We start from the raw sequence: 27,929 nt of genomic DNA, 5'->3' as shown, positions 1-27,929 counted from the left end.
CGGGAAATCACCTGTGTGCAAACATTGCTTTGTCAAGAGATAATAAAATCATCATTTTAGCCTAGAGCTGCATAACAAAAGGGCTTGTGATAAAAAATAAATAAAATAAATGTTTTGTGTACACTTTAGCGGCCGGTAATAGGCTCCACCTCAGTAGCAGGCTTGTGTAGTGCGTCGAGAAAATGAGAACAGGCCCCAGGTGTGATAATTAGGCTTGAAACAAGCTGCACTGACACTCAGGCGGATGTCAGACTTCTCTCACAAAGAGGGAGAAAACACGCTGTTAAGACTGGCTGATTTTGATTAATAATGGCTTCAGTGCGAGTGGCTGTCCGAGTCCGTCCATTGAACAAAAGGTAGGTTTAACGATTGCTTTGTATTTTTCTTCAGGCTTTTTCTGAAAATGAACTTTTCACTTTTTCCACAGAGAAAGGCAGTTATCATCGAAAATTATAGTTCATGTGCAGGGGAACACTACATCTATCCACAAGGTATCTAATCACAAAGCCAAAACGCACTATACTGCAGTTATTGAGTTTTTATTAAGAGTGGGCTGTGCTGCGTTTGAAACTTTAGCCGTCATCTGTTGGAGGAGAAACGCTGAAGGACAGAGTGAAGATCTTCTCTTATGAGTTCTCTTATGATTCAACTGACAGAGGAAGTCCTGCATTTGCATCCCAGGAGAGGGTATTCATCTGTTCCAACCATCTGCATAATGTTTTTGCATTGTAGTGCAGGTGAAATGCATGTTTTCCTTTTTAATCTGCAAAACAGTCTTTTTAACCTTTTCTCTGCCGCCTTAGATTTTTCATGACTTGGGGTCTGATGTCCTGAAAGCTGCATTCGAGGGTCTCAACAGCTGCGTGTTTGCCTACGGCCAAACAGGCTCAGGGAAATCTTACACCATGATGGGTCACGCTGTAAGGCCTTCTCAGCTTTCTCTGCACTCTTACAGAAGATTAAAGAGCCATTTTAAATGTATCTTGAGAGGTAGCTATCCTATAAACATTCACAGGTCTTTTCCAACTTTCACTGCCCTGTAAATCAGCCCCTCAGTCACCCAGGATGTCACAACATTCACAATTGCACGGGAGAGCTAAAATTGCAGAACAGTAGTGCTAACCCAGTGTACGCGTAGCACTGACTCCTCACCACATTAGAAACTGACTGATGGCAGCGTCATCATTGCCCCCCTCCCTTTCTCTCCATTTATCTCCATGTTTCTCCCCACTAATCAGAAAATGTGATGAGAGCAGCAGCCCACGGCTTTTCTCTCGCTCACCTTGCACGGCAATGGAAATTCACATTACCAGTGAGGTTTCTGCTTGTCTACCAGGAGACTTGTGCAAGGTCATCAGCCGAGCGCCTGTCAACATCCCAGATAATTATATATGGCTCTTAATGCTTACTATCTGTTACTTTGTAATTAAAACAAGAGGGCATGCAGCTCAGAGTGGAATTGCTTTTATGCTTCAGTAACTCCATATCAGATGAGCTGTTGTCTGTTGTTCAGCAGTCTTTGCATGTGCTGAGTCGTGGTCACGGCATAGCATAGACACCCAAATTAAGAGAGCATAATGGCAGAAAAATGAAATTGTCACTTAAAAGTACACTATGAGTAACGCTATTATTCTGTCATGAGTTTGAACACATTATTTCCTCTTTTTAATGTGTCAGGGTGATAAAGGTTTAATCCCCCGGATCTGTGAAGGCTTGTTCAGCGAGATATCTCAAAGAAGCAAGAATAATGCTGTGTCATACTGTACAGAGGTCAGGTAAGGGGCCATCCCACACATAGTGATGCTTCTTCTTATCTTAAAGTCTTTGTCCAGGAGTGTCACAATCCTGCACATTTCACAACAGCATTTTGATGATGAACTGAAAAATATTAGATACTAACAGGAGGGAATGGGTGTATTTTTTGGGTACTAGCATAGCTGGGATAACTTGTAAATCCTCTTTTTCTCAGCAAACTAGTCAGGTTGAAAGTAGTTTTAACTATCAAAAAGTAGTTTTCAACATAAGATGTTTTGAAATACAATATTTCTGAACCAGATTTCAATGAATTTCTTTGCTTGCATTTCTTTTCGGTCACTGAAAATGCATCTATTGTCAATTCAATATGGCTGTAAGGCCCCAGTTTGTCTCCTACGCCCATGAAGCTATAGTGAATCATCACTTTAAATTGCACAGAACTACAGCACATTTCATGAGTGCAACCAAAGGTATTGTGACCACCCAAAAAGGAGTGAACAAAGGGACAGTGAACCTTGGGCCTCCAGTCATAATTCAGTCAGACAACGCCTTTTCCAGTTAATGAAATGTTGTTCCCAGTTTTTTCTGTCTTATACTGTTTTGCAATCTGAGGCCACTGTATTTAAACACTAAACATAAAAAGTTTACCACCTAAAAATCAAAACCCAAAACCTTTTATCAATTATCAATGCAGTATTTAATCTCGTGGCCAGTGGAATTATTGTTAATAATGTTAATTTGTATATGATGGTCACACAGGAAAAAAGGGTTTCATTTATCATTTTACGTAGCTCGAACAGTCATATAACTTCAGAAAATGGTAGGACCCAACTGTAATGCAGTCCTTTTTAGAACCAGAGAAGGACAACATTAAGGCGTTATTACTCTAATCACATAATAATCGAGATCCCAGATGATATCTAGTCTCATCACAGTATCTGTTTCATGGCAACATGTCCCAGCTGTACTCCTCAATGATAAGCCTGGGAGATGAAATTGAGGATTTTAAGCCTATCAAGCTACTCTGAAGCCATTATTTTGCCATTTGTTACCATGTGTGCTGCTGGCACATAATTTTGGTTTCATCAAGTCCAGAATAGGTTTTTTTTTTTTTTTTGACCGGCTCTACAAGGCCTTTCTTCAGAAATGTTGAATTGCATGAAAATGACAGTGGAATGACTTTTGATAAATGACACATTTGTGTTGCTTTTTATACACAGAAGAAAAATGGGTCCTACGGGAAGCGCCCGGCACTTTTCTTGCAAACAACATTAAAAACTGAATTTCAGACATGTTTGGATCAAGTAGACGGGGAATTAGAATTCTTTTAATGTAGATTCAGTTCCTGTAGCAGCACAGTTCGTCGGTCAGACCCTCAACAGGGCACCAAATTCATACATTTTGTAATTGTAAGGAGGTGATGGTAGTTAGAATCTTATGCTACTGGCCTAATGATCCTCCCAGTTTTATTATTGTAATCATGGCTTCCAGTCATTTAGAAGCCATCTAATATTGTAACCCATTTGATTTCCCAATGCTGTGCCAGAAAACAACTTGCATGGCTACATCCACAGGCTATGGTCTTATGCCATTTCATTACTGTCACGCTCTCGTAAAGCCTAATTGCTCCATGCTTTGCATTGTTTTTGAATCAGCCACTCAGAGTAGTCCTTTAGCTCCTTGCACACACCCACCGCAGTAATGATTGAAGCGCTCCGCCGAAGCCTACTTTGCATTTGTTTGTTTATTCATTGCAAATTCAAGCAGAACAATGCGCACACAATAATCTGGCTTTAAACCGACTGTGCATCTCTTTTCATAGTAGACAGTGAATAGGAACTTGTTTTGTTCTCATTTGGTGCTGTGCCATCCACATATCAACACGGAAACCCTTCATTAATTTGTGCCTGTGTGTGGAATCTTGAATCAAATTTTGCATTTGTGTTTCTGCCTTGGCACTAGCTATTTGGAGATCTATAATGAACGTGTGCAGGACCTTCTCACGAAGAGGACTGCACCCACAGATGGTGGAGGCCTGAGAGTGAGGGAGCACCCCAGGGATGGACCCTATGTAGAGAGTAAGACAGGGTTATATTCTCCATCTTGTGTCCATCTGAGCCGAGATTGTGAATGCAGAAAATCTCATACAGAAAAAAAACTTGTGTGTAGATCTGTCCAAACACTCGGTACACAGCCACAGTGACATGGAGGATTTGATCATTCTTGGGAATGCCAACCGCACCACAGCCAGCACAGGCATGAATAACGTCAGCAGCCGCTCCCACGCCATCTTCACCATCAGCTTCACCCAGGTGCGCTGTAGTTCTATAATGTGTCCTTCCTGCCAGTTTGAATCAGAGTTAACATTTTTTTAAGTTTTCCTGTAAACTCCTTGGATGTTGGCTAAGGCCATCCCTCAAGAGCTCCAATTAGCCTTGTTTCTCTGTTTTGTGTAATGCTCATTTTTAACATCTTCAAAGGCTTTACCATCTGACGTAGCACTCCTGTCATGATACCACCTATGTGCCTAAGTATTCCTCTGTGACATTGCCTCTTTTGAACTCAAAGACGTTTGCTTTGTATTGTTTTTGCATACCACAGGCGTGGTTGGATGCGGAGTTGCCACGTGAGACCCTAAGTAAGATCCACCTGGTAGACCTGGCAGGCAGCGAGAGAGCCAGTGCCACATGCACAACGGGCACCAGGCTGAAGGAAGGTGCCAACATCAACAAATCGCTGGTCACCCTGGGCAGTGTGATTTCAGCTCTGGGTAAATGGCAGGTTACTGAATGACTGACACACTACATCTTTCTCTAGTATTTAGCCAGTGAATAGATGGTAAATAATTGTTTTTAGGACATCTTTGCAATCACTCCTATTTTTAGTACTACTTTTATGATAGATTATGTAAGGTTTCATTCCATTAAAGGACACACTCAATTCAATTGGTCAGCTCACACACGCCTGAGCCAGCATTGCTCACCATGTCTCTGGTAGGCTCTGTCGTGCTTTCAGCTCTCAGTTAATTATGCCAATGTGTGACAGGAGGTGTCCAGGAGCAGTGTTTTCTATGGGAGAGAGGAGCTGCCGTTGGCGTGGCTGTTTAACTTTCAAGACCATTTACATGCTCAAGAACATATAACACACTGAAGGAAAGGAAAGAAAACAAAAAGCACACTAGGTCTCCTCTAAGGAAGACTTTGACTTATGTTGTGATAAAATTAGGGCTGGAATTTGACTCACTGCAATGACCTATACAGTTTTACTTTTCCAGTGTCTCTGAGTCAGTGTTTTCTCTCTGTGTGACCCACCCAGCTGACCTTAGCGTGGGAGCAACAAAAAAGAAGAAGCAGATCTTCATTCCCTACAGAGACTCTGTGCTGACATGGCTACTAAAAGACAGCCTGGGTGGAAACTCTATGACTACTATGATAGCAAGTATGTACTGAAAATCAGAACGCTGCTGACCCAAGGACATTTCATGCTTTTTCCAGAAAGTGTGCCTCACCGTTTTATTCTTACTGGGTCTTGAGAATGTATTAAAAAATAGAAGATAATGATTTTAGACACATAATCCTGTGTATATTTTACTACTGCACATTCATCCCTGGTGATTTTATTTGGCAGCCGTTTCTCCCGCCGATGTGAACTACGGCGAGACCCTGAGCACTTTGCGCTACTCCAGCCGAGCTAAAAACATAGTAAACTCTCCCACTGTGAATGAAGACGGCAGCGTGAAGGTGATCAGAGAGCTGCAGGCGGAAGTTACCAGGCTCCGAAGACTGCTAGAGGAAGCCAATCAGGTCCTGCATATGTTCAAGAATACAGTGTGTATGTTGACAGTGTTTTATTGAGATATATTGTAGGTTGGACAGTCTTTTCTCCATTACTCCAGGTTTCCCGTGGGGAGCGGTCTTCCTCCGTGGACGTAGAGGAGGAGCTGCATCAGAATGAGGAAAAGGTGAGTCATCCGCTGCCAAAGGAAAACCGGTGTGTTTTGATGTTTCCCCCCTGTAAATAATACACCTGCTACTACTGCTATCCCCCTCCAGGTTCTAGCACTGACCAAGGAGTGGACCAGCAAATGGGGCGAGACTCACAGTATTCTGCAGGTAAAACTGGACTTTCCCTTCCACAAAGGAAAATTCAGCATTGCACAGAGGCTGCAGAAGTTGTGATCTGTTTTTTAAAAATAGTTTTATCATTGAATGATCAACCACACTCCACAAATGCTGTGCCTTTTCAAATTATTCATGTAATTGTAATGTGTTTCTTGCTTTTTCTTTGTCCCTTACATGTATGACTAAGCCTGCCAGATGGCCCTGCCTCGTTGCCTCATCCAGCCACCCCCTCATACTTTTATTCAGACGCAATAGGAGTTAAAAGGGGTGTTAACTTTTCCCACAACACATTGATTAAAAGGCCAAGTGAGCATTTGTGCAAATATCCTGGGGCCAATCAGTTAGTTTGACTCAAACGCTTGGTGCTGTGTGTTTGATTCTTGGACATGAGCTAAAGGGTAACAAGACAATAACTGGTTTGTTCCAGTCTTCCAGTTTGTTCTAGCACGTTTGTTGAATCAAAAAATATCCTAAAGGTGCACTATGTGGTTTTTGGAAAGGGAGAAAGATCCTCATTGACTACTTTTTTATTCCTTAAACAAACTAAACACTTTCTTCATTTTCATGACTGAATAATACATATTTTGAATACATTTCTTAATGAATATTTCTGAGTTTTTACTATTTTACCTCATACCTAAATATTAAAATTCCAGGTTTGACTTTCTTCTCCAAAAGTACAAAGTGCCCTTTGAAAGACTTGCAGTAAAACCCTGTAGTTAGACATCTTAAAGTTTTTCTTTCGCACAGAGCAGAGTAAACATTTCAGATAAATGTTGGGTACCTTTGTTCAGGTATATTCTTTGGAGCTTTGTTGTTTCCAGACAGACAATCGTTTTTTAGTTATTCTTGTTATTTATGTTTCTGTTGCCTGCCTTGTTTTCTATGCCCTCATTTTCAATCTACTAACATGTCTTGCATTTGTACTTGTAAGTCTGACATCCAGTCGGAACAAGAGTTGTTTGAAGAATGATGATGCCATTTGAAGCTTGGTACAAAAGGATGTATGTAAGTGAAACAGAAGGCCACTGAGTGCATAGTGCGATGGTTTGCTCTATTAATTTTAACACTAACATTAAACAAAGCAGTCAGCCCCAAGCAGCAGTGCTGCTTGCAGTAAAGACATCCTACCAGCTGGTGTCACTGCAAGTCTTGTGAACAGCCACAGCCACTTCATGGAGTGGAGAGGGTAATGGGAGTAGAGTCAACCTGGCATTTAAATTTAATTTTCCATCTATTTAAATTTAAATGGCAACAAAAAAGCTGAGTTCTTGTAATGATCGTAAAAGTTAGTGTGCGACAGTGTTTGGGGAGTCTCACAAAGAGAAACAGAACAGATATGCCTTCAACTCAGTGTGGTTTCTCTGAGGCTGGAACAGGGTGGCAGGCAGCATCTTTGCGAGACCCCGAGCTGCAACAACAACAAAAAAAAGCCACCATTTGCCAACCTAGAATTTACACTCAACACTTTTTCCTCTGTTGAATTTGTGCCCAACCTCCCAAATAACCGCAAATGTCATCTGTTTGGGACTCATCCTGTTCAGCCAAGTAGCCTGTTGCATTATGCATTGAACGGTGAAGCGTGCCAGTCATAAAAAGTATGAAGTGACTTCTTGTTTCCCTCATACATGCTAGTTCTAGTAGTTTGCATGGGTTTAAACTGTTGTTTTGATCTGGCCTTTGAAAGATTTCTGAATAGATGTATGTATTTCTGATTGAAGCAGCCTATAGAGTGAGTGGTCACTTTGCTTTTGTGTAAGAAAGTGTTGAACATGTGAGTGTCTGCTGTGTGTATGGATAATTAACATTCTAATTCTGTCTGTATGGTGGTAAGCAGGTGACATTTGGAGGCTCGACAGCCCTTTATTCATGACAGTGTATTGGAACTCATTAGCAGCTGTCACTGCTCCTAATTAAGAGGTCTTGATTATTGACATATGGCACTTTAATTTCTGACTGTCCAGCATATTAATTAAAGATACAGTGTTGTAAATCTGTTTGCATGTTCGAGCGGTGATGACTTTATGCCTCAGAGGCCACATCATCCATCTCTACTGGCCTTATTTAGAGCTGAGCTTATCCATGTGGAAGCACCTGTTATGATGCATGATACAATGTGACACTGAGGCGAAAAGGCCACCGTACCGGTGACCGGCAGGCACACTGGTGTTGCCTAAACTCTAAGTGTTTGATGAATGGCTTTATGGATTTGACATTTGTCTTCCTGTGCATTTGCATTCTGCCCGGGTGAAAAATGATAAGTGGGATTGCTGCATGGAATGCTGCACAGACATTACAGGTGGTGTCTTTGCTCAGAAGAAGCACAAGCAGCCCCAGTTTTAAAATTCAGCACACGTGCTTGACAAACGAGGCCCTAATTGCATTGGTGGAATTATTTAAAGTAGATTTTTTTTTTTTTTTTAACAAATGGCCTTCAACATGTGTTTAAAAAGAGTGGTTCTGATATAACCCAGCCTCCATGTCAATCTAGCACATGCTTTTTAAATTAAGAGCAGACTCCAGTTTCAGTCCTCAAGTCTCGTATATTTTGTTTAATTCAGTCGATGCCATTGCTGAGAGCTAGATGAAAATTTCTGCTTGGGCCATAAGGAGACAAGTTGACCAAGAGCGGTGTAAACAGAATTTCGAATTCTGTATTCAAAGCAGATTTAGAATGCAAAGTTATTCATCGTCAGCTTCCCAGATTGGTTACAGGGCATGTGGGAAAGAGAAAGTAATTAATATGAGATGGATTCCACAGCAGCCTCTTACCAGACTGAGACGGCAACAGATTGAGAGAACAAAAAAGGCAGGAAGAGGGTAAAGTGAAATGTTGTTCGACTGCAGGGGTGTATATGTACGCACACATGCACACACACAGATTTGTGAGTAGTTCTTCCCTTTCAGGTCCCCTTGTCTCACAGCGCGGTGGGAGGAACTTCCATTTCAGTACGATAAAATGAACCACGGCGGTTCTTTGATCCTTGTAGTCTTTGTATTTCCTAAACATGCTACAATCAGCACAAAGACACAACTTAAGCCTCGAACGCTCTGAGCCTGGCTCTGTGTAATGTTGATTTACCTCATACTGTCAGCAGTTATGCATCATAGTTTGTCAGTATAGCATTTCATGACCTTTTACGTATTCGTATCACCAGCTTTAATTCATCACATGTCAGTTAAGCTCGGCTCCAAGTTGGATTGATTTTCTATTCTTGAATTATTTTATAAAAATTAGCTCTTATTTATCCGTGTTTGAAACACATGTGGCCAGCAGATGTGTTACAGATTTCATTCAAACCTTCTAATCTCCTTGTTGGGGCCCTAAAATCAACTGTACCAGACATAACAGTAAGATAACACTGTAGTTGATATTTCTTTTGACACATCTATTACATAAATTCAGAGAATCTGTGAAATTTGAGCATATATTGTCCTAAATGTTGTTTAACCACATGTTGCATGCAAGGCAATGTGCTGCTGGACATGGAGTGCATGTGAAGCTAATTACCCAGCACAACCAGAACCACATCTTTCTGATCACCATCCACAACATGTATGTGTCTGTTGTTGTGGGAACTACCACAGAAGTGGTGTAGAGTACTTTGAGAGGTGTTTATATGTCTGTGTGTGGACAGTTTGTAACAGTGATTGTGTCGCAACCGTACAAGACGCTGTCTTGAATTTTACAGGTCTGTAGTTTAGATCAAAATGAAGGCAGAGTTTGAAGATGGGTAAGGTCCAAACAATGGCGCTGGACTCCAGTCAGCTGATAATGCCACTAAGCTCCAAAGCTTACTGAGTTACTCGCCAATGGCAGCTAGTTTCTACAGCCAAAGATGGCTACGACAAAGCATAGCAAGTCCAGTATACCTTTTCTAAAAGTTGACTATCTGAGGACTGTTAAGCGTATTAGATTGGCCACTTCTCATTTCATGTCTTCCACTGCACCATACACATTGACGTGGCGCCTCGGCTGGTGTGATCCCATTGCGAAAAGGTCTCTAGTAGATTCTTCTTTTACATGCAGCACAAACAAAAATGACAGAAAGGGACGAGTGAAAAACTCAAACGGCTGTTTAATACGATGCCAACTCAATTCTGCGAGTTAACATAATGGAATTTATAACCAATCACTGCAAACAAAAGGCTTCAAGTCATTTTGAAAACTGGCCATGTAATTACCTCTCCCTTTTTTATGCATAATTCATTTTAACTTTCATAAAGAGCAGCAATTTGGGATGTCAATACAACTTTTTCAATTAAATTAACCTTTTAATGTAACAGAGCTATTCAAACGCCAAAGTTTGTTCTTGTTCTGGATCCAGTACCTGCTTATCTGTCCTGTTGGCAAGTTGCTCCACTTCACAAGGGTGATGGGCAGCCAGGAAAGAATGATTGCGTGGCCTAGTGTGCCAGTGTTTTTGAAATGCATATTAACCAAGTCGGGAACCTGAACTGTCAAAGCGCTGAGAAAAATCCATTAAAAATTCTGCCCAACCACAGATGATGGCTTTTAATGGAAGCCTAAATGCTGCCCGTGCCTGGCTGCTGGTCCAGGCCACAGTTAATTACAGCATGTTCGCCAGCTGCTCAGTCTGAAAGCAGACTTTTTTTTTTTTTTTTTACTGACTGACTGACTGACAGACAGCAACTTTCTCTGGTATGTGAAGAGAAAATAAAAGGATCTCATCTGTTCCTGTTGTCTAAGGAAAAGTGACACAGTGCATTAATCTGCCAGGCTGCTCCCCACCTCTAATGAAGTCTGTGAAGAATCCCTTTTAATTAAGTGCAGGGGCTGGGGTCGATGCCTCTCCTTCTTCATTAGAAGAAAGGATTTCTCCCGTCTCACAACTGCCAATGAGCGAGGTGGTGCTGCCGGCGAACATGCCTCTCACTTCTCGGTCCAGTCTATGTACGAAAGAGAGTAGGAGGAGGTTGAAAGAGAAGGGAACTAGTTTATGCAGAGTGTTGCCTCTGAATCCTCCCATATGCGAGATTTTCTGCTCTGCCTCTTGGGGAGGTACTTATCATAATCCATGGCAATGTGAGGCATTAGTCCACCAGCTTAGCAGAAGAATACTTCTGATAGGGCCAGTCATACTTGGGGAAGACTCTGGGTTATTGAACCAGAGCCATCGGCCTGCGAGGGGAAAAGGTTAGCGGCCTTAAACACTTGCCTAGAGAGTTAAGTTTCTCTTTATGGCCCAGTTCAGTGTGTCTTTTGAACCTAGCAGGTCATCTCAGGCTAAGTGTTTCACGTCTGTTGAATAATGGCAAATTAACTTCTCAAGAAACTAATTCTGTCTGAACCCTGTCAGGTTTTTTTTTTTTTTTTAAATCATGACTTGCACCTTTTTTAGTCGAGTCGAGAAATGAAATAACACTTAATGACCTTCTTTCTATGAAGTTAAATGAATATTGGCCCTTGACAGACACATGCTGTAAGGTGGTGTGACTCAGGCTTTTACATTTCCTCAGCAACAATTGTTGGAGGCAATGAAGCGGTGTATGAAGCAGATCAGAGGTTTAAGTGTAGCCTTCCTGTGCTTTAGAAATAGCTTTCAGGGATTAAATCAATTTCTCTACGTCTTATCGCATGTCTGTAGAGAGCTGCTGTAAAACCATTAAATATATATTTAGCAGGGATTTCTGGGCAAGTACGCCAGGTTCATCCAACTTTTTGCAATGTAGCTGTAATGTTGCTGTTTGTGTTAATCAATAGCCTATATGTGAGGTATGGACATTAAAGTGTTTTCCACGACTTGCTTCTGAGATCTGGCGTCTATGCAAACACATGCCATGGCATGATTTAATGGGGGAAAAATGACAATGCCCCGATGAAACAGTCTTACATTAATCACTTTTCTCTACAAATAATACATTAAAGTGAAAAAAGACATGCTCTGCAGCTTTATGTTTAAGCCATGGCATGCTTTCCACTTCACAGGAAGCTGCCCTCCTCTGATACGCTGTAAATGACATGGAACTCTCTGAAGTTTGTTGCTGTTATCTAAAGCTGACATACTTTACAAGCTCAGGAGCATTTTAATAGCAACCTACAGTGTTGGTAGCTATGTATCAATAAAGGCAATGGCGCGTGGCATACAACCCACCTGTCTGTGTGTGTACGTGTGGGCGGTGGCACTGCGTCTGTTTCGCTCGCTGAACACAATGTACAGTTTGACTCTCGCCACGATAATCTGAATGATTTATGGCGTCTCTCTTGCCGTTAGCCACTCTGCTGCTTCGCGGCGACACATGGTTGGAACGCCGCTACTCTGCTTGGCCTTCAGGGAAGGAAGAGCAGTCATAAAGAATTCAGTTTTCTGCTGGTCGCCATTAAATGTCTGTCAGCATTTTTATTTCATATTGTGTGCCATTCCAGCTACAGGCTATTGAATGACTTTCCTCATGGTGTGTTCTCTCTGTTGTTTTATAGGAGGAGACCGTGGCTCTGAGGAAAGAGGGGGGTGGAGTGGTCCTGGACTGCCAGTTACCTCATCTGATAGGAATTGATGAAGACCTGCTCAGCACTGGAATCATCCTGTATCATTTGAAAGTAAATGGATCATTTGAACTTCACAGCTCTACATTTTTAACTGTCTGTCACAGAGTACACACTACTACGAAAATGGTCAATTAAGGCCAAGTTTGTTGATGGGTCTGGTTTCATGTTATAATGTAGTAATCACTATTTCGGTCAGAACAAGAACATGTTGACAGGCGTTGCGGCTGGTATGATCCCACCACAAGATGGTCTCTAGTTTTCTCTGAAATCATTACCACCCAAGGTCCAGTGCACTCGATAATTGCTCTGCTTGTCTAACAACGGCTTGCATATTGCATCATGACCTTTTAATCTTCACTCCAGGAGGGCAGAACACTGATTGGGAGTGACGAAGCATCATGCAGTCAGGGTATTGGTGAGTCAAGGTTACTAAACTATATTCCCTGCTGCTGTGTTATCCATTGGACTGAAAATAAGCAGTCTTTCCTTTTATGCTTTCATATTTAATTGCATTGTAGTTCTTCATGGGCCCAGGCTCCTCGCTGAACACTGCGTGCTTGAGAACCGTGCTGGGACAGTGACTCTGATCCCTCAGGATGGTGCACTGTGTTCAGTCAACGGCTCTGTGGTAACTGAACCCTGCCAGCTGACTCAGGGTAAGCATTTCTGCAAAGCTAATATGCTCCTGATATTCTTTAATGAACGAGGGGGGAGGGAGGAAGGTATGTCTGTAATAATGAAGATTTCTCTCTCAGACTCACAATTATCTGACTGGTGGGAGGCGATAACACTTTCATTCATTTTGAATGCAGTTATATGAGATCACTGCATCACATCTGAAAATTAAATCCACTTTATGTCCCTGGCTCTCCCATGGCAGCGCTCTCAGGGCATGAGTGGATTGTGAACACCACTCTCGACAGGGCAGATGCCATTTCTCTTACTGAACATTTTGAAGGGCGAGAGGCCCCGGACAAAGCTCCAGACAAAGCCCCAGGCCCTCAGTTTAATTGGCAGATGGAGTTGATAGGGCCGACAGGTTTGAAGTGGGCCAGAGCATTAACCTTTCAAAGGGCAGAGCCAAGCGGAGCTGAAACTCCTGCCCCCCTTGAGCCGACCGCTGCTTGCCGGGGCTGGGAGCTTTCCCCGCTCACTGCCTCCTCATCCACACTGCTTTGCCTTCCCGAGATAAAAACTGCACACAGAACGAGGCAGCGCAGGGACCCAGCTACGCCAGTCTCTTTTATAACCATTTCAATTTATCCAATATCCCCTTCAGAAACGGTCGCATCTGAAGCTATTTTCTTGAACAAATGATAGTAATTTTCAGTCCAACAGCAGCTGGAATCCATCACAGGCTGCCCTCTCAGGTGCTTTGTCACTCGTCAGAAGTCATTAGTAGTAGCAAGATTAGTATTTGCTGCAGAGAGGAGGAGGAACGGAGAGGAGACCTCGAAATCTGTGGATGTGGCCATATGAGCGGCAGTCTGATATATAAACCCCTAATATCACTTCAATTCTAAAGCTTTACAAGACTTCTCAAGTTTCCTCTGAGCATTTTCTCTGGTAAATCATCCCCCCGGTCTAGGTCACTGCCAATCACGTTGGGGATTGTGTTCTTCATGGCAATTCGTTCACTTTACCCCAGCAGAGGAAAATGGTGGAGAACTCTTGTGCTCTTTGTCAAGTTTTCCCCAGGTTCATTGCAGAGACAGTTCACTGCAATCCCACAAAGACAGGAAGATTCCCAAACCCTACTGCTACTCACCTTGAATTATAGATACTGTGCCACCCTGAGCCCGCCAGGTTTTCCTGCACCATTACTGTTAACTGCATCCATCTCGAAACACATCACATTTAGCCTCTGCCAGTATTTCTCACAATACAATATACAATTCAGTAGCTTGTGCTGCACTTCTACCAAATGGTTAAAAGGACACGTCACTCTTATCTGAAGTGTTATCTCTCCATCTAGATTGGTTTGGTTTGAGTTGGTTTTGAGTTTTGGGAGGCCTGTTGCGCTCAAAGCACTCGACAGCCTTGTCTCTTTCCAGAAATCATGACCCAGTTACTCAAGATAATCCACAGAACTTGTTTTGAGCAGTTTCATGTAGGAACTAGTGAACTAAGCTAGGTATTATTAGAGCTCAGCCGAGGATGAATGCTGCGTTCAAGTGTTCTTCGGGTGTTTCTACAGTATTTCCCGAGTTGGGAAATCGTTCTTCCGTCTTCGGTGTGTTCATGTGCGTCATGTCGGAATGTGGGAGCAACATAAAGAATTAGTTTTGCATTTCATCGCTCAGAGCTATAAACATTGAGCAACAAGAAATACAATGACTATACAGTACATGACTTTGGTAAACGTTTCTTACCATCAACCCATTGTGTACTTTCGTCCACCATGTTTATACATACTTTTGACCTCTTACCACACCTCCCCCCAGGTGCCATCATACAGCTAGGAGGAGGAACTGTACTCCGGTTTAACCACCCGACTGAAGCTGCCCACCTGAAAGAGAAACGTCAGGTACAGACGGACAGTACCCCAAAACCACCACAAACAAACCCTGTTGTGTTCTTGTACTGTTCTGCTGTTTTTGTAAAGCTGAGGGAGCATCTCTCAGAAAAAGATGCTGCCTCAAATGTATTTTTTCCTGCTGGTAATTTTGTAAAAGCGAGTCAGCATCATGCACTTTGTATCCATTACTACCAGCTGTGATTCCTGCCTCCTTCAGCAAACATTGCTCATGTTGAACTCTTATGCACACTTCCCATCAGAAACCCCACATGCAAATTCTTTCTGATCAGAATAAGAACTACTGCCCACTTTTTCAGCTGCTACTGCTTGTTTTTGCCATTTTAAGTATGAAGCTCTACGTCTAGTTGTCATTAGTTTGGCTCACGAAAAAAGATCTGCACATCATTAGCGATCTCCCCTTAATGTTGAACCGTTTTCAACCTTAGAAAAAGCTTTCTGCTCTCTGTGAATGAAGGCCAGGTGCAACAGCTTTCAAAACTGGCTGCTTTTCGTCCAGCTCGCAGCGGCTCCCTCTTGGCTTTCATATACTTTCATGTGTTTCTAAAGAAGCATTGTGTTTATGCTCTCTTCTCAACCCATGAAATGGCAATGGAGTTTCTCTCCAATAATTTTGCTAATGTTTAAGTATCCTTGAGAAGTTCGAGTTGCATAAGCGTGAGTGGGTGTACGAATAAAAAGCCGTAAGGGTTTATGCACAGGGCAGGAATAAATTTAAATTTAGTAAACAGTGGCTGCAAATGTCAAATGTTTAAAGTTGGAAATGGAATGTTTAACTGCAGTTTGTTGTGGTGCCAAAAGTGCTGCTGGTGATAGTTGATACTTGTACTCCGTGCCTGATGATCATTTCATATCATTTATAACATATCACATTTTAATACAATTTTGATCTTAAATCAAAAATCCATCGAAACAAGCCTTAAATTTCAACAATCGACTTCAAATGCAGTATCTCTGCTTCTCTCCTCTGCTGTCTGGTGGAGTTTGACACACTCAGACAGACTCTATGGTGCATTCAGGTGCACGCCTTAAACTCTGAAATCTACATTGCTTCGTATGGCAAAGGACGTGCACAAACAGGTACACACTGGTGCGTTCAAAAGCACCTCGTAACATTTTTTAGAGACGGTTGTCAGGGCATAACAGTCTAACTGTAGCGTAGCTGTCAGTGCTGACATTTTTAGAAATCGAATTGAATCTTGATCATAAACTTGAAAGTCAAATCTAATTGTGGATTTGAGGAATCGTTATGCCCCTAATTTTGAGTATCTTTTATTTACCTTTCCTATTGATTCATATCTACAGAGATGTGGGGAAACAAATGTAACATTAGACAGTAAATTTGTTCTAAGGCAGCCACAACAATGAAATAGGTTTATGAACGACGCCTCAGAAAAGCTTTTGTTTTACAACGTGAATAAACGGATGTGACAAAAATGGCATTCAGCAGAGCGCCTGCCTCCACCAAGGCCCAACAGTCGCCTTTTAATTCAGTCAAACCTAATCCAATAAAACATATTTATTAACCATACATTTATTTTTATTTCCCATCAAATTGTACTCTCATAGATGCCACCCACCAAAAATCATTAAGATCCATGCATTATTCTCTGAGAAATTTAACAAAAATGTCAAAATCACAATGTTGAAGGAAGTGAGAAAAAAGTCCTGGATCCGTCCCTTTAATCTGGCTCCACACCAAAAGTTAATGGGGTCTATTCTGGGCTGAGACCCATCTTCATCCAAGTTTCAGTTTCAGTAGCTTTTGTGTAATCCTGCTGACAGACAAACCAACCAACAGACGGACACATAACCTCCCTGCCGGAGGTAATTAGGATTTCATTACATGGATCAACAGGAGAAAAAACTACACTTGAATCATTACTTTTGCTGCCAGTTGTCTTTAGAAGTCGCAAAACAAGCAGAACGGAGCTCTGTTCACCGTTGAAATGTGCTGAAAGATTTTAGGCTCAGCAACTGCTGGTTAGTCAATTTATTAGCAGCTACATGATGAAGCCAAAGGGATCGTCCAAACAATTTCTTGAGCCAAATTTACTGAGAACTACCAATTAGGGGAAGGATACAAAAAATGTGTAATTGGATCAGTCAGTCTAAAATGGCTCAGAGCAACCATTCTGAAAAAGTGATGTGAAGCAGTCCTGTAGACAGACAGGCTGAAAGAGTTGCAGGCTTCCAGTCCTGAGATGGTCGACACTGTGCATACAGATATGACTGCCTGGGTGCTTCACTACTCTCAGCTTTATGGCAGAGTGAAAGGTAGTGTTGGAAAATTCACACGGCATGTGGCATATTGTTTGTCAGAGGACAATCAAACATATAAACATACATAAGCAATGAACAATTACAGACTCTGATACTGTGCTCTGAAGACAATTTTAAAATGAAGTTGTGGTCGAGCATAATTTTTTATTCAAAAGAAGTTATTTTAGAATACGAAGGAAAATGACTCACTGACTCACTGATCAGTGAAGGCTGCGACTCAGATTGAGCCCTCTTTAAGCACTTCCTCCTGCGCTTTATTTCATGTTGTGAAATGGATTCACAAACCATTTTATGGACACAGCTGTACTTCTGCTTTTTTGACAGCTTTCTGCTCTCTGCATTATTGAAAATGGCACATTATTACAGCCAAGTAAAGTGCAGACATCCAGGCCCCGCTGCGGTACCAAGAGGAGCCTTTGCCATTCATTTTTAACATCGATTCCAAATGAGATGGTCTCAAGAGTTCCACATTCGCTCAGCCTGAATATGTGCCAGCTCACCCAGAATGTGTGCAACTGTTGTGAAGAAGTGGCTTTTAAAACAGTGGCAAATTGCATAACAGTCCCTCTTAGTATTTAGAGTGATAATGCGGAGAGAAAAACCACAATAATGGAGCAGGTTGTACATTACGGCTGCTCTCTTCTGCGGCCATTTTATTTTGGGAATGTGTGATAGTTTCATGCTGCGTTCCCTCATTTTTTGGAAGAGCTTTGATTTACTAGATATTGGATTTGACATTTCTCCCAATTGTTGTCAATCTACCCTCTCATGTTCTGTGCCACGAATACTGATGACACACACTACATACTATAATTAAACCATTATGTAATTGTGAATCTACCTCAGGCAGTTGTCACTCATTCCTCACACTCCGACAGATTTTCATTTCACAGTGCTCTCTCATTCTGTCGTCTGCAGAGCGGGCTGCTGTCTGCCGTCAGCCTGTCCTTGACTGACATGTCCAAATCTACTGAGAATCTGTCCAAGGTGATGCTTCGAAATCCAGGGTGAGTTTTATACAGTCATACTGTTGTGTAACAGGCTGAACTGAACCCACTTCACCTCAATCTCCTCTACATGTCTGCTTTTTGAGTAGCGTTCTTCAGCCACGTAGACCAAATCAAGGCCATAAATCACGGCAGCTATTTTGTGAGGAGAGGTGGGAACATGCAAAAAGCCATTCTGAAGTGCTCCGTGCTTAGCGAGTAAAAAAGGCACAGCACGCGTGTCGCCTGCCACCAAGGGCGTGTCCCAAACCGACCTCTACTTCTGTAGGTAGTGAACTGCCTCATGTCTGGTGCACTTGTAGTTCAGCTCCCCAGAAAATTCCCAGAATGCACTATAAAAAATGGAAGGCACTGATTGGAAGCAACATCATCCTCTTGTGCTTCTTCACACTTCCTGCAGATCCCTTTTTAAATTAGGCCTTTCTCAATCTGCCTTCTCGTCTGCATCTGTGAATTATAATCAGCCGGATATACCATCCAGTTCCAAGTCCACATTTAGGTTGAGTCCGAATGGCCAGAATGGTTCTTGTCCCAGCATGGTTTTAGCGGCGGAGGTTAACATCATGAGCCACTGTTATAATTTTGTTTTTCAAGCCTTGTTCTTGCCAAGTTCTGTGGTGAGAAATGTACCTTTTGAATATTTTGTCAATACATCAAAATAATGCATTCTTTAAAATCTGCTCTGTTCTTTGAAGGTATCGGACCTGCTGGGCTACCAAAGAATGTGTATGGTCATGTCTCATCCCAGACAGCTATTTGCAATTTAAGATAAACATTGGCCTCATAGCCTAAATCCAATATCGGGCTATAGTACAATAGGGCTGCCTCTTTTTACAATACAGTTTTCCTTATATTGTAGGTCTTACTAAACTTTTAATTGAAATTGGTTAAACTATATAAATGAATAGGGGCTGTATAGTGTATGATATTTAATTTTATTTTATTGATAAAAACATGTCACAGTGAGGACAAAAGATACTGGGTCTGTTCTCACGGTCACCGCAGATGAAAGCCTGTTAACTGGGCCTCTTTGATTTAAGGTTATTTTGAATTTCAAACAGCCAAGGACTCAAACTTTGCATACTCTGTGGTGAGAGAGGCCTACTGTCACAACAGATGGACACAACTGCAACTTATCAAATAACAGAAGGTCGATTTAGGATTTATCAGTGAAAACACACCAATAAATAACAGTGATAATAATCCCCATAGGTGTCACTTACATTGAGGAAGCTGGGGACATGTTCACTTTTTTTGAATTGACATTGCATAATTAGTTCGAAAATGTGCTCAAAAATAGCTTGTACCAAGATATGCTATCTAACAAATGAGATTAAGTGAATTTTGATGGGCCATAATGCAATTTTATTTCCTGCCATTATTATCTAATCTGACTACACACGCGCTCCTCATTACATTGCCGAAAATAACATATTATGAAGATCACTTAAAAACGTTCTTTTTCGTCTGAGCCCTTATTTGGGATAACAAAGGGCTTAACCTGTGTTGAAAAGTTATGGGGACATGTTTCCAACGATGTTCAATCCCAGAGAGTTCCTGAATTTTATTCAAGGAAAAATGTATAATGTGGTCTCCTGTAGCTATAACTTCCTGGAGAGAAGGAAGGGAGTCAGCGGTCATGACTAAACGTAAGGTAACTAAAACTTTAATGCTTACCTCGTCAATGAACATTTATGCCTGAGTCACGTATAGATTTTAATAAGAACATGTGGTTGTTTAGGACTGAAGAGACACCCATGATTCCATGCTACTTATAACTTTAATGTTATTTTGACTGAGAGTCCCGTAGCGGCAGACGTCCTATGCTTTTAAAGTGAAATATAGACTGCACCAGTTTCACATAGATCGTCTAAATGTTCTCTACATAAATCAAACTTCACTATTTATTTTTATTATCAGCATCATTTTTTTTGTTTTACACTATAGTCTAGCAAACTCTGAGAGACATTATGTTAATGTGACTGATCTTTATATCCTCCCGCTGCCTTGGAACTGTGTGGCAGGTCATTGATCTGTCAGCATCCCAGTGTTCATTGAATTAGTGCCCGAAATCCAATTCACTCTCTAGTGATTCACCACCTACTGAAGTAGTGAGCAATTTGAGCCACCCCCCACCCCCTAGTCTCTCACAATCTGATAACCCTGATGTTTTACAACATGTGGAGCTGTCTGACATGTAATTTCCCTCACAGTGCAGTGTGCCCCCCCCCCAGAAAAAAAAAAACTGTTTGCTTCCAGCTCAGGTGATTCATACTGCATTCAGTCTGTCACCTGAGCTGCTGCTCTGATGCTGCATAGATATGACTGGGTGAAAACACGTGTATATAGAGGATTACTACAAGGCTACCGGTAGTCGACTACACCCGTCTTCATTATGCCGCATCAGTGTGAAAATGTCAAAGAAAAACGCACTTGGTTCGGTGTGAAAGAGTGGGTGGAAGATGGAGAACAGTGGAAGTCAGTAGGAGTCAGAGACTGAAGTCTGTAGGTGTTAAGAAATCAGCAGGCAACTAGTTTTTATGGTTATAGAAACCATAAATTACACAGAGGTGATATGGCGGTACATTACATCGCAAAATACACTTGATTTTGATACCTCTGTGCGTTTAAATTTTAACTCGACACACACACGTAAAATATTAAACGCTGCATTCAACTGATACCTTTTTTTTTTTTTTTTTTTAACCTCCTCTCACCTGGCACACTGAACCATCTTCTCTTCCAGCACTGACGACGGGCACAAGAGAGGTATCTTCGTCATCGCTCATCTCCCAAATATGTATTCCGTCCTTGTTCTGTTTGTTGCTCACATAGCGTGAACCCCCTCGCAGCAAGGACAGAATTGATCAGCCAGTTTGCCCAATCATCTTGGAAGTAACCCTCAGTGGTAAATAAGGGCATATCATTTAAATTCAGGCAGTGGCTGCGGATGTCTGTTCGGCTCTGGGAGCAGTACGAGATATCAATGAACTGACCTGCGGTTGCTTGAGGGGGTGCTCCAGCGCAACAAAGGCAACCTGCCCATTATCGGCTACATCAGTTGGATCACAGACTGTCTCACTCGAGAGTTCGGACTGGAAGAGGCTAAGTGCATTAACAGAGAGTCTGACCTGCCTTTGACAGCATGGGAACACTTCACATTTTTGTATTTATTCCGATCTTTGGTTCCCTGATTTTTAATGTGTGCGATATCAAAGTGCATTTATGTCAGCTGAATGCAGATTTTCTCATCTAGCAGTGTAATGAAATAAGCAATGTTGAGCTTTCAGTCTGGAAACCTTTCAAGATGAATATGTGTGGCTGTGTTTGTTATGTTAGGGTCATTAGCTTTTTGTGTTGTGTACAAAGTTGGCCCACTGTGATTGAATCATTCGTTATTAAATGGACTGTGTAACAGCAACAGTATATTGAAGCCAAGTTGGATCGCAGCACTTTCAAACCCAGCGACTGTGGACTCGGAGAGCTACCAGTGATGGATCGGGCCCAGCTGGTGGCTGACCCATGCGGCTTTTAATGGCCACCTTAGCTCTGAGAGTCGTCATCTGACAGCCCTCTCAGTATCCCCCATCTCTGGCTGGAGAACCAAGTGGTAGCTTAACCATTTGCCTCCTCTGGCCACTGACAGGCTTTGATTACAAGCATTACAACCTCTTGCAACTGTGTTTTTACACTGGTTAACGTCCGTCACTCTTGGAGCTCCAGTGCCACTTAATGTGTCCTAGAGTAGCTAAAACAATCTTACCTGCAAACCTATCAAGCTCTGAGAGCTGTGATGTCTTTTTTTTTTCTCTTTTTCTATCACCTCACTTTAAGCTGCTCTTTTATTTTTTCGTTCTTGAGTCTCAGGGCTTCCATATAGTACCATTTTGCATCCTGACAATAAAATACAATAGGTGCTTGCTTTTTTTTGCTTTTTGGTTCGTCATATAGGCTGTTCAGACCACAATGAAGGACAGCCTTACACGACTGACATCCTCCACAAAACAATAGAAGCCAAAGCAACAGGCAGAATGGTGTAATATACCATTCTGTCTGATTTTCATGTGATTCACTGTCATGCAAACTGTGTTTGGGCTCTCTTAACCTGCCAATGTTAGGAGCAGATATTTATGAACATACTGTTTCAACAAAGCACCCAATACTCCCTTACAAAATCACTTGTTTTTAAGAGATGTTAAGTGAGAAGTAAATGGCAAAAGTTTGTGAAACTATGACAAATTCAAAATTATTCATGCATTCTTGTAAATTCAGCATTAAATGCAAAACATTAAGTTGTTCCTTTCCTTGTAAAAAGAGTCAGTGCATGGCATCACTGCACCAGTCTGTATGCTTTCATGTCTAAAGTGCTGTTTGAACACATTTTTCAACTAATTTCATCATTTACACTAAATTTATGAAAGAAGACCATGAACATGTCAAATTTGGCAAGTACATGGAGAAAGTCCCCAGACTCCCTTCACTCAGTTTTTAGAGTTGTGGAAATATGAGAAACTTTATAACCTTTGTGAAACCTAGCCTTTTGACACATTTTTTTGTATTGAGGTCGTCTTATTTATTCAGCAAATGTTATACATGAAGATATTTCTTCGCGAGATCCGATCACAACCTTTTTGCAAGCAGTAAACAAGCTGTTTTGTACAGCCAGTATGCTCTTTGAACTATCTGGTTTGGAGTTTCATAAAAACGGCCACAAAATGAACTGGAAATATATGGTATGAGGTGTGTTAAAGGGTGCATATGAAAGGATGTTTGACTCTTAATCTAACGTGTACATGCATGTCATGGTGACTAGGAGGAGGGAAGAGAAGCTCAACCAGCAGGAGGTAGAACAGCAGGTCCAAGAAAGCCAGAACAGACGCAACCGTGACATCAAAAGAGTTTCAGAAGAAATCAGTGGGGCTCCCCATCAACCGAGAGCAGAAGAGAAGACAACGGGGGCAGAGATAAAGGAGACTGGCAGTGGGTAAGTTAAGGGGGAAGCGTTAGAACTGCGCTCTCTGCGGTGATGTTAATGAATGTGTTGTTTGTGAACCAGTTTTGTTCAGTCATTCCACGGCAAGAACAGTGTAAACCTCTGCATGTGAGCAATGAGTGTGACTGGAAGAAATGGTATCCAGAAAATTTGGTCAGGTTCTTAGACTGAGAATCCCAGATCAGTGTTCCTCCATTTATTCATGTGAGTAGACAAACAAAGCTGAGTACAGGGCATCCTCGGCGCTGATCCTCAGGATCTGCAAAAAATCCCTTAATCGTCGCGAGGACCTGCGCTGTGCTCCTCTTGTTGATGTTGTCAATGCTTTAGTGCTCCCGCTCCCCCCCTCCACCCATCAACCTGCCGCAACACACAAAAGCCGAGCCAAAGCCGCTGTTTACTGTCACAAATCATTCTGAGCTGTATATTTGGTGTCTGCTCCCCCCCCCCCCAGAGTGCTGAGTATTGTATGTAAATCCTCAAATCAACATGCACAGATTCTATTTAATTTCACAGCTAGTAGAGTGGCTCTAATCTCATCCAGCCATTTGGGCTGTTTGCTTTTCAAATCTAATGGATGGTTTTTGTGAAGGGGGGCTGTTGGGGGGGGGGGGTTATTGCAGTCTTGTCTTTTGCCTGCAAACAGTTTGAAAGTCTCCAGTGTCACACCACAGCAAATAATTGAATCTGCCGTTGAAAAGAGGCCTGGCAGCACGTATAAGCATATAAACACAGCCTTATTGTGCACACGCCTCCACGTATCAAAACACCACTTTGGTTCTCTGATAGAATATGAAATGTATTATTTCATATCTGCACCGTCCTTTTTTCAGCCGGATGGATGTGCTGTCAACGGAGACAGCTGAGTCCAAAGTGCCTAGCAGCTGTCCAACCTCTGCCACAATAGAGAAGCTCATGACCACAGTATGTATTCACACGTTTTGCTACGGTTACATCTCACACTCTTGATTCAATACAGTAGAAATAAGAATTTAATCAATATGCCATGGGTAGTTTCCACATGGAGTTGAGTACGTCTTTCAATTTGTTTTTAAGAAATTGAATTAAGCTTAAACACAGTGGGCCAATAGGGAGACCTTGTTTTGCGGTTTTTGTTTATCGAGACACTATATTGCCACAGTGCGACTGAAGTAGTAGTCCCTTTTGTTTTTGCAAAGCAGAGCAAATGTCAATACCCACCCCATCCTCCACCCCCCCCACACACACTCAAGCCAGACCCAATACAAATTTTTATGAGGCATGAAATACTTTTTCCCTTGGCTTGTTGTGTTTGTTTATTATGCACATATTTAAACCCTATTACACTTTCCTGTAGGGGTTTCAAAGAAAATGACACTCATTTTGTGAAAGCATATTGCGATGAGAGCACTTTTGAAATATCTCTGTTTATACATGCACCTCGTTGTTTTTCACTCCATTTTCTTGCGCATGTATTTACGTATTCAAATATAATTGAATACATAAATATATATGTTTAAAAGGGCGCTGGGTGAAATGGTTATTTGAGTTCCTTCACAGCAGTGGTGGTTATTATTTTGTAGTAAGCTGTGTAAAACAAACATGATTTTTGAATTATTTTGCATAAAATCTTTCACTTTTACCTCCCCTTATTGTTTCTCCCTTTCTCATCCACCTACACAATATAAACTAGGCCATACCTGGAAAATATCCTGTCCCTCACACTGATTTTAAGTTGGATGGAGACACACCACAGGGTGGGGTAAGCACCAGGGATGGCCAGGAGCTGGAGAGGGACTCGTGTCATAAATCAGGGCCGGGGCTCATGTCTGAGCGGCCGTGGAGGGAAGCTTGGAGTGGGGCCGGAGTTGCAAGTTATGAGGGAGATGAGGTTTGGTCAGGGGATGCCAGCCTCCAGCAGACAAGTGTCCTGGGCCCTCGTGATGGATGTGGCACCAAGCCAAAGGGGAATGCTAACGAGATCCAAGGTGTCGTGGCTGACTGCTACGAGGGGAGACCTGGCTCTGGTGGGAGCTCATTAGGTAGCACGTCCCACCTGCAGAGCAGCGAGGGGACTAGCTCCACGTCTGTCCTCCCACCAACCAGCACTCATTCTCGGCTCGACAAAAAGCCTCTTAGCAGTCAGGAAGCCTGCTGTCTACCTGAGGAAACTACCTTCGAGGCCCAGTTCGGCTGTGGAGAGACAGATGAACCTGGAGGTTTGAAGGAGATCCCGGGAGCGGCAAAAGTTCAAAACTCAGGGCTGGGGTCTTTGGTCAGCAGAGCTTCTTGGATTGTCCAGGATGCAGGGCGTCTTCTGCTGAGCTCTCCCACAGTATTTCAGCAGGTCAGGGAGGAGGGACTACAGCCTGTTGGGGCCCGCTGGTCCAGTCATGTTGTCTCTCTGGTCAGGGAAAGTAATGTTCTCTCTGTAGTCAACGACAGCCAAATCTTCTCCATGGTTAAAGGAAGCTTTGTCTTCTCTCTGATCAAGGATAGTCACATTATTTCTATGGTGAAAGAACTACCGCTCATACAGCACATTCAGATGGAGATAACTCAAAAGCTTCAGCCCGAGGAGGCAGCTCAGATGATTCAGGGCTGCATTAATCCAGACGCCACACAACTCCCAGTCCTGACACCAACACAAACTTTTAGCAAGGCAGAGGAATTACCAGATGACGTGGCGCTAATTCCAAAAGATATCTTGACGAGCAGTAAGGATATCAGGGATGTGTCATTACCACAAGAGCAAGACACGACTGGTTTTCATGTGAAACGAGTAGACAAACTGATCACAGAGCCAGTAAAACTCACCAGTGATCCAGAGGTTACCCATGCACCTGAGGACAAAGATCAGGCATCAGGGAACTCAAAGACTCAGCAAAACAAAACAAATGTCCAAATCTTCCGTCAAACATGGATCAAATTTCCCGATTCCCTGTTAAACCTGCAAACTCTGCCATTTTCAAACCTGATGGACATTTTACAGTCCATCATCTCCACCTCAGTGCTCACCTCCCAGAAGATTATAGCTCTCTTTTGGTTGAATGTTGCTAAATGTAGCCAACCTGAGCCTCGTCCTGCCCTCCTGATCCTGTTGGACGCTGGCCTCTACACCCTAACCACTGATTCAGGTCTCCTGGTTTTGTTCCATCACCTCCCTTTGTTGCAGCTGAAGGAGGTGCAGATAAGCTTAGCAGGCCACAGTCTGCGTTTGATGGGCACTACAGAGGAGAGCATCCTGGGTGTATATACCTACACCCAGGAGCTTACCAAAGAGCTCTGCTGGGCCATACTTGGTATAATCTGCCCTGGAGACAGCAGGGTCTCTGAGCACCCTCTGCTCCATGGAGACTTGATGAAGATGTCTTTAGACTGGGAGAACCATGTGCCAGACCTGCTGCTGGATGCTGGTTTAAAAGTTTGCTGCCAGTTTCAGAAGAGTCTTGCAGATCTTGTTTACCTTCTTCACTCTAACATGGATGAAGAGACAGTCACTGTGGGAGAGGTGCAGCTACTACTCTACACAGGTGTGGGGGTGTGCAGCAGCCCCAGTACCCACACTGAGCATCTGGCCAAGCTTTTACTTACCGATACCCACCTCGGTCTGGTGCAGGAGGATGCCGTCTTTCACCCAGCTCCATGCTCCGTCACCATAGCTCCCCGCCGTGCCCAATTCCATGACTTAACCCTTCGTCAGCGTTCAGATGTGCGCTGCGTGATGGTGCATGATGAAGACGAGCGCGGAGCTGTCAGACTGGATGTAATCCTTGCAAATGTGAGGGGCAGGGGTCACCCTGAAAGCGTGACTAAGGCAGCTGCCCCGCCTGCACATGTTTCAAACTCGTCTCCGCATGCAGAAGTGTGGAAATTAACTTTCAGTTGCTCCTCTGAGGCCGCCTGCCTGATTAATCACTTGTCAAATGTCTGATCAAGGCCCGAACAGCCAGTAATGAACAGCCCAGCATGAAAACTCTCACTCGCAGGGAGGAATGGCAAAAGTGCATCCCAACTAGACAGTGCAAAGGACGGCTTCACTGTTAAGTGACAGTGAAATCTGTGACCTATTTAGAAGTTTCTGCGTTTTTTTTCTGGAAGTTTTTGATATTTTAATATTGCATTGCTTTAGCACTTGAATGTTTTATCTTTAAAACTCTGGAATTTCTTTGTTCTTGCATTGAACCTTCTCATTATTATTATTATTATTATTATTATTATTATTATTATTATTATTATTATTATTACTATTGTCAAAGAAGTATTCTGTTTAAGTGGGATGTTTTTTTAAATAATTAGGGATTGAAGGTACCTCATTGAGGATAAAAAAAACATGTTTGTCACTGTTTCATTTGTTACATGGGCATTGCAGTATTTTTAAAACATTTTAGATGACCAATCTGATCAATTTATCTCACTGTCATGGTCACTTGTTGTTGCCATTTTCAAATATTTTATATGAAAAAAGGTTCTGTTGAAATGTGTTTTGTAAAATAAAAGGAAGGTAAATCCACTGCTGCTCTGAAGTTCTGTTTATCACTTAGAATGCAGATGAGCTCTGATAGTTGAGCCTTTTTAAGTTCGGAAAACAAAGAATTCAGAGTCTGATGCATTTCACTGCTTTCTCTGTTTCATATTTTGTCTTCCTATCATCTCAGTCGGGCTTTCTCTCTCTCCCCCCTCCTCTGATATTAGCTTTGGCACAGGCTCCTTTTTTCCTTTCAGCCTCCTTCTCACCGTCGAG

General features: G+C 42.4%; 1 protein-coding gene across 1 annotated transcript; it reads left to right on the top strand.

Moving 5' to 3' along the window:
• The first annotated feature begins 223 nt into the window (after positions 1-223).
• kif16bb (kinesin family member 16Bb) lies at positions 224-27,698 on the top strand. The gene is made up of 20 exons (XM_084376474.1): positions 224-356; positions 428-491; positions 577-687; positions 804-920; positions 1,678-1,775; positions 3,718-3,833; positions 3,925-4,067; positions 4,357-4,525; positions 5,071-5,193; positions 5,383-5,558; positions 5,651-5,716; positions 5,808-5,867; positions 12,319-12,438; positions 12,751-12,802; positions 12,906-13,043; positions 14,832-14,914; positions 18,125-18,213; positions 23,027-23,197; positions 24,040-24,130; positions 24,879-27,698. Exons 1-20 carry the CDS (start codon positions 310-312, stop codon positions 27,117-27,119), a joined length of 4,275 nt encoding a protein of 1,424 aa, XP_084232600.1. The 5' UTR covers positions 224-309; the 3' UTR covers positions 27,120-27,698.
• The last annotated feature ends 231 nt before the right edge of the window (positions 27,699-27,929 follow it).

This window comes from Pagrus pagrus (genome assembly GCF_965226575.1).
Source record: "Pagrus pagrus genome assembly, chromosome: 15".
Lineage (NCBI taxonomy): Eukaryota > Metazoa > Chordata > Actinopteri > Spariformes > Sparidae > Pagrus > Pagrus pagrus.
The sequence above is the reverse complement of the archived record's forward strand: the minus strand, read 5'-3'. Positions and strand labels throughout refer to the sequence as shown.

Coding starts and splice junctions, on each gene's coding strand:
- kif16bb (XM_084376474.1), top strand. CDS start 310: ATGGCTTCAGTGCGAGTGGCTGTCCGAGTCCGTCCATTGAACAAAAG. Junction 5,717..5,807: donor TGCATCAGAATGAGGAAAAG/GTGAGTCATCCG, acceptor ATCCCCCTCCAG/GTTCTAGCACTGACCAAGGA. Junction 24,131..24,878: donor TAGAGAAGCTCATGACCACA/GTATGTATTCAC, acceptor AATATAAACTAG/GCCATACCTGGAAAATATCC.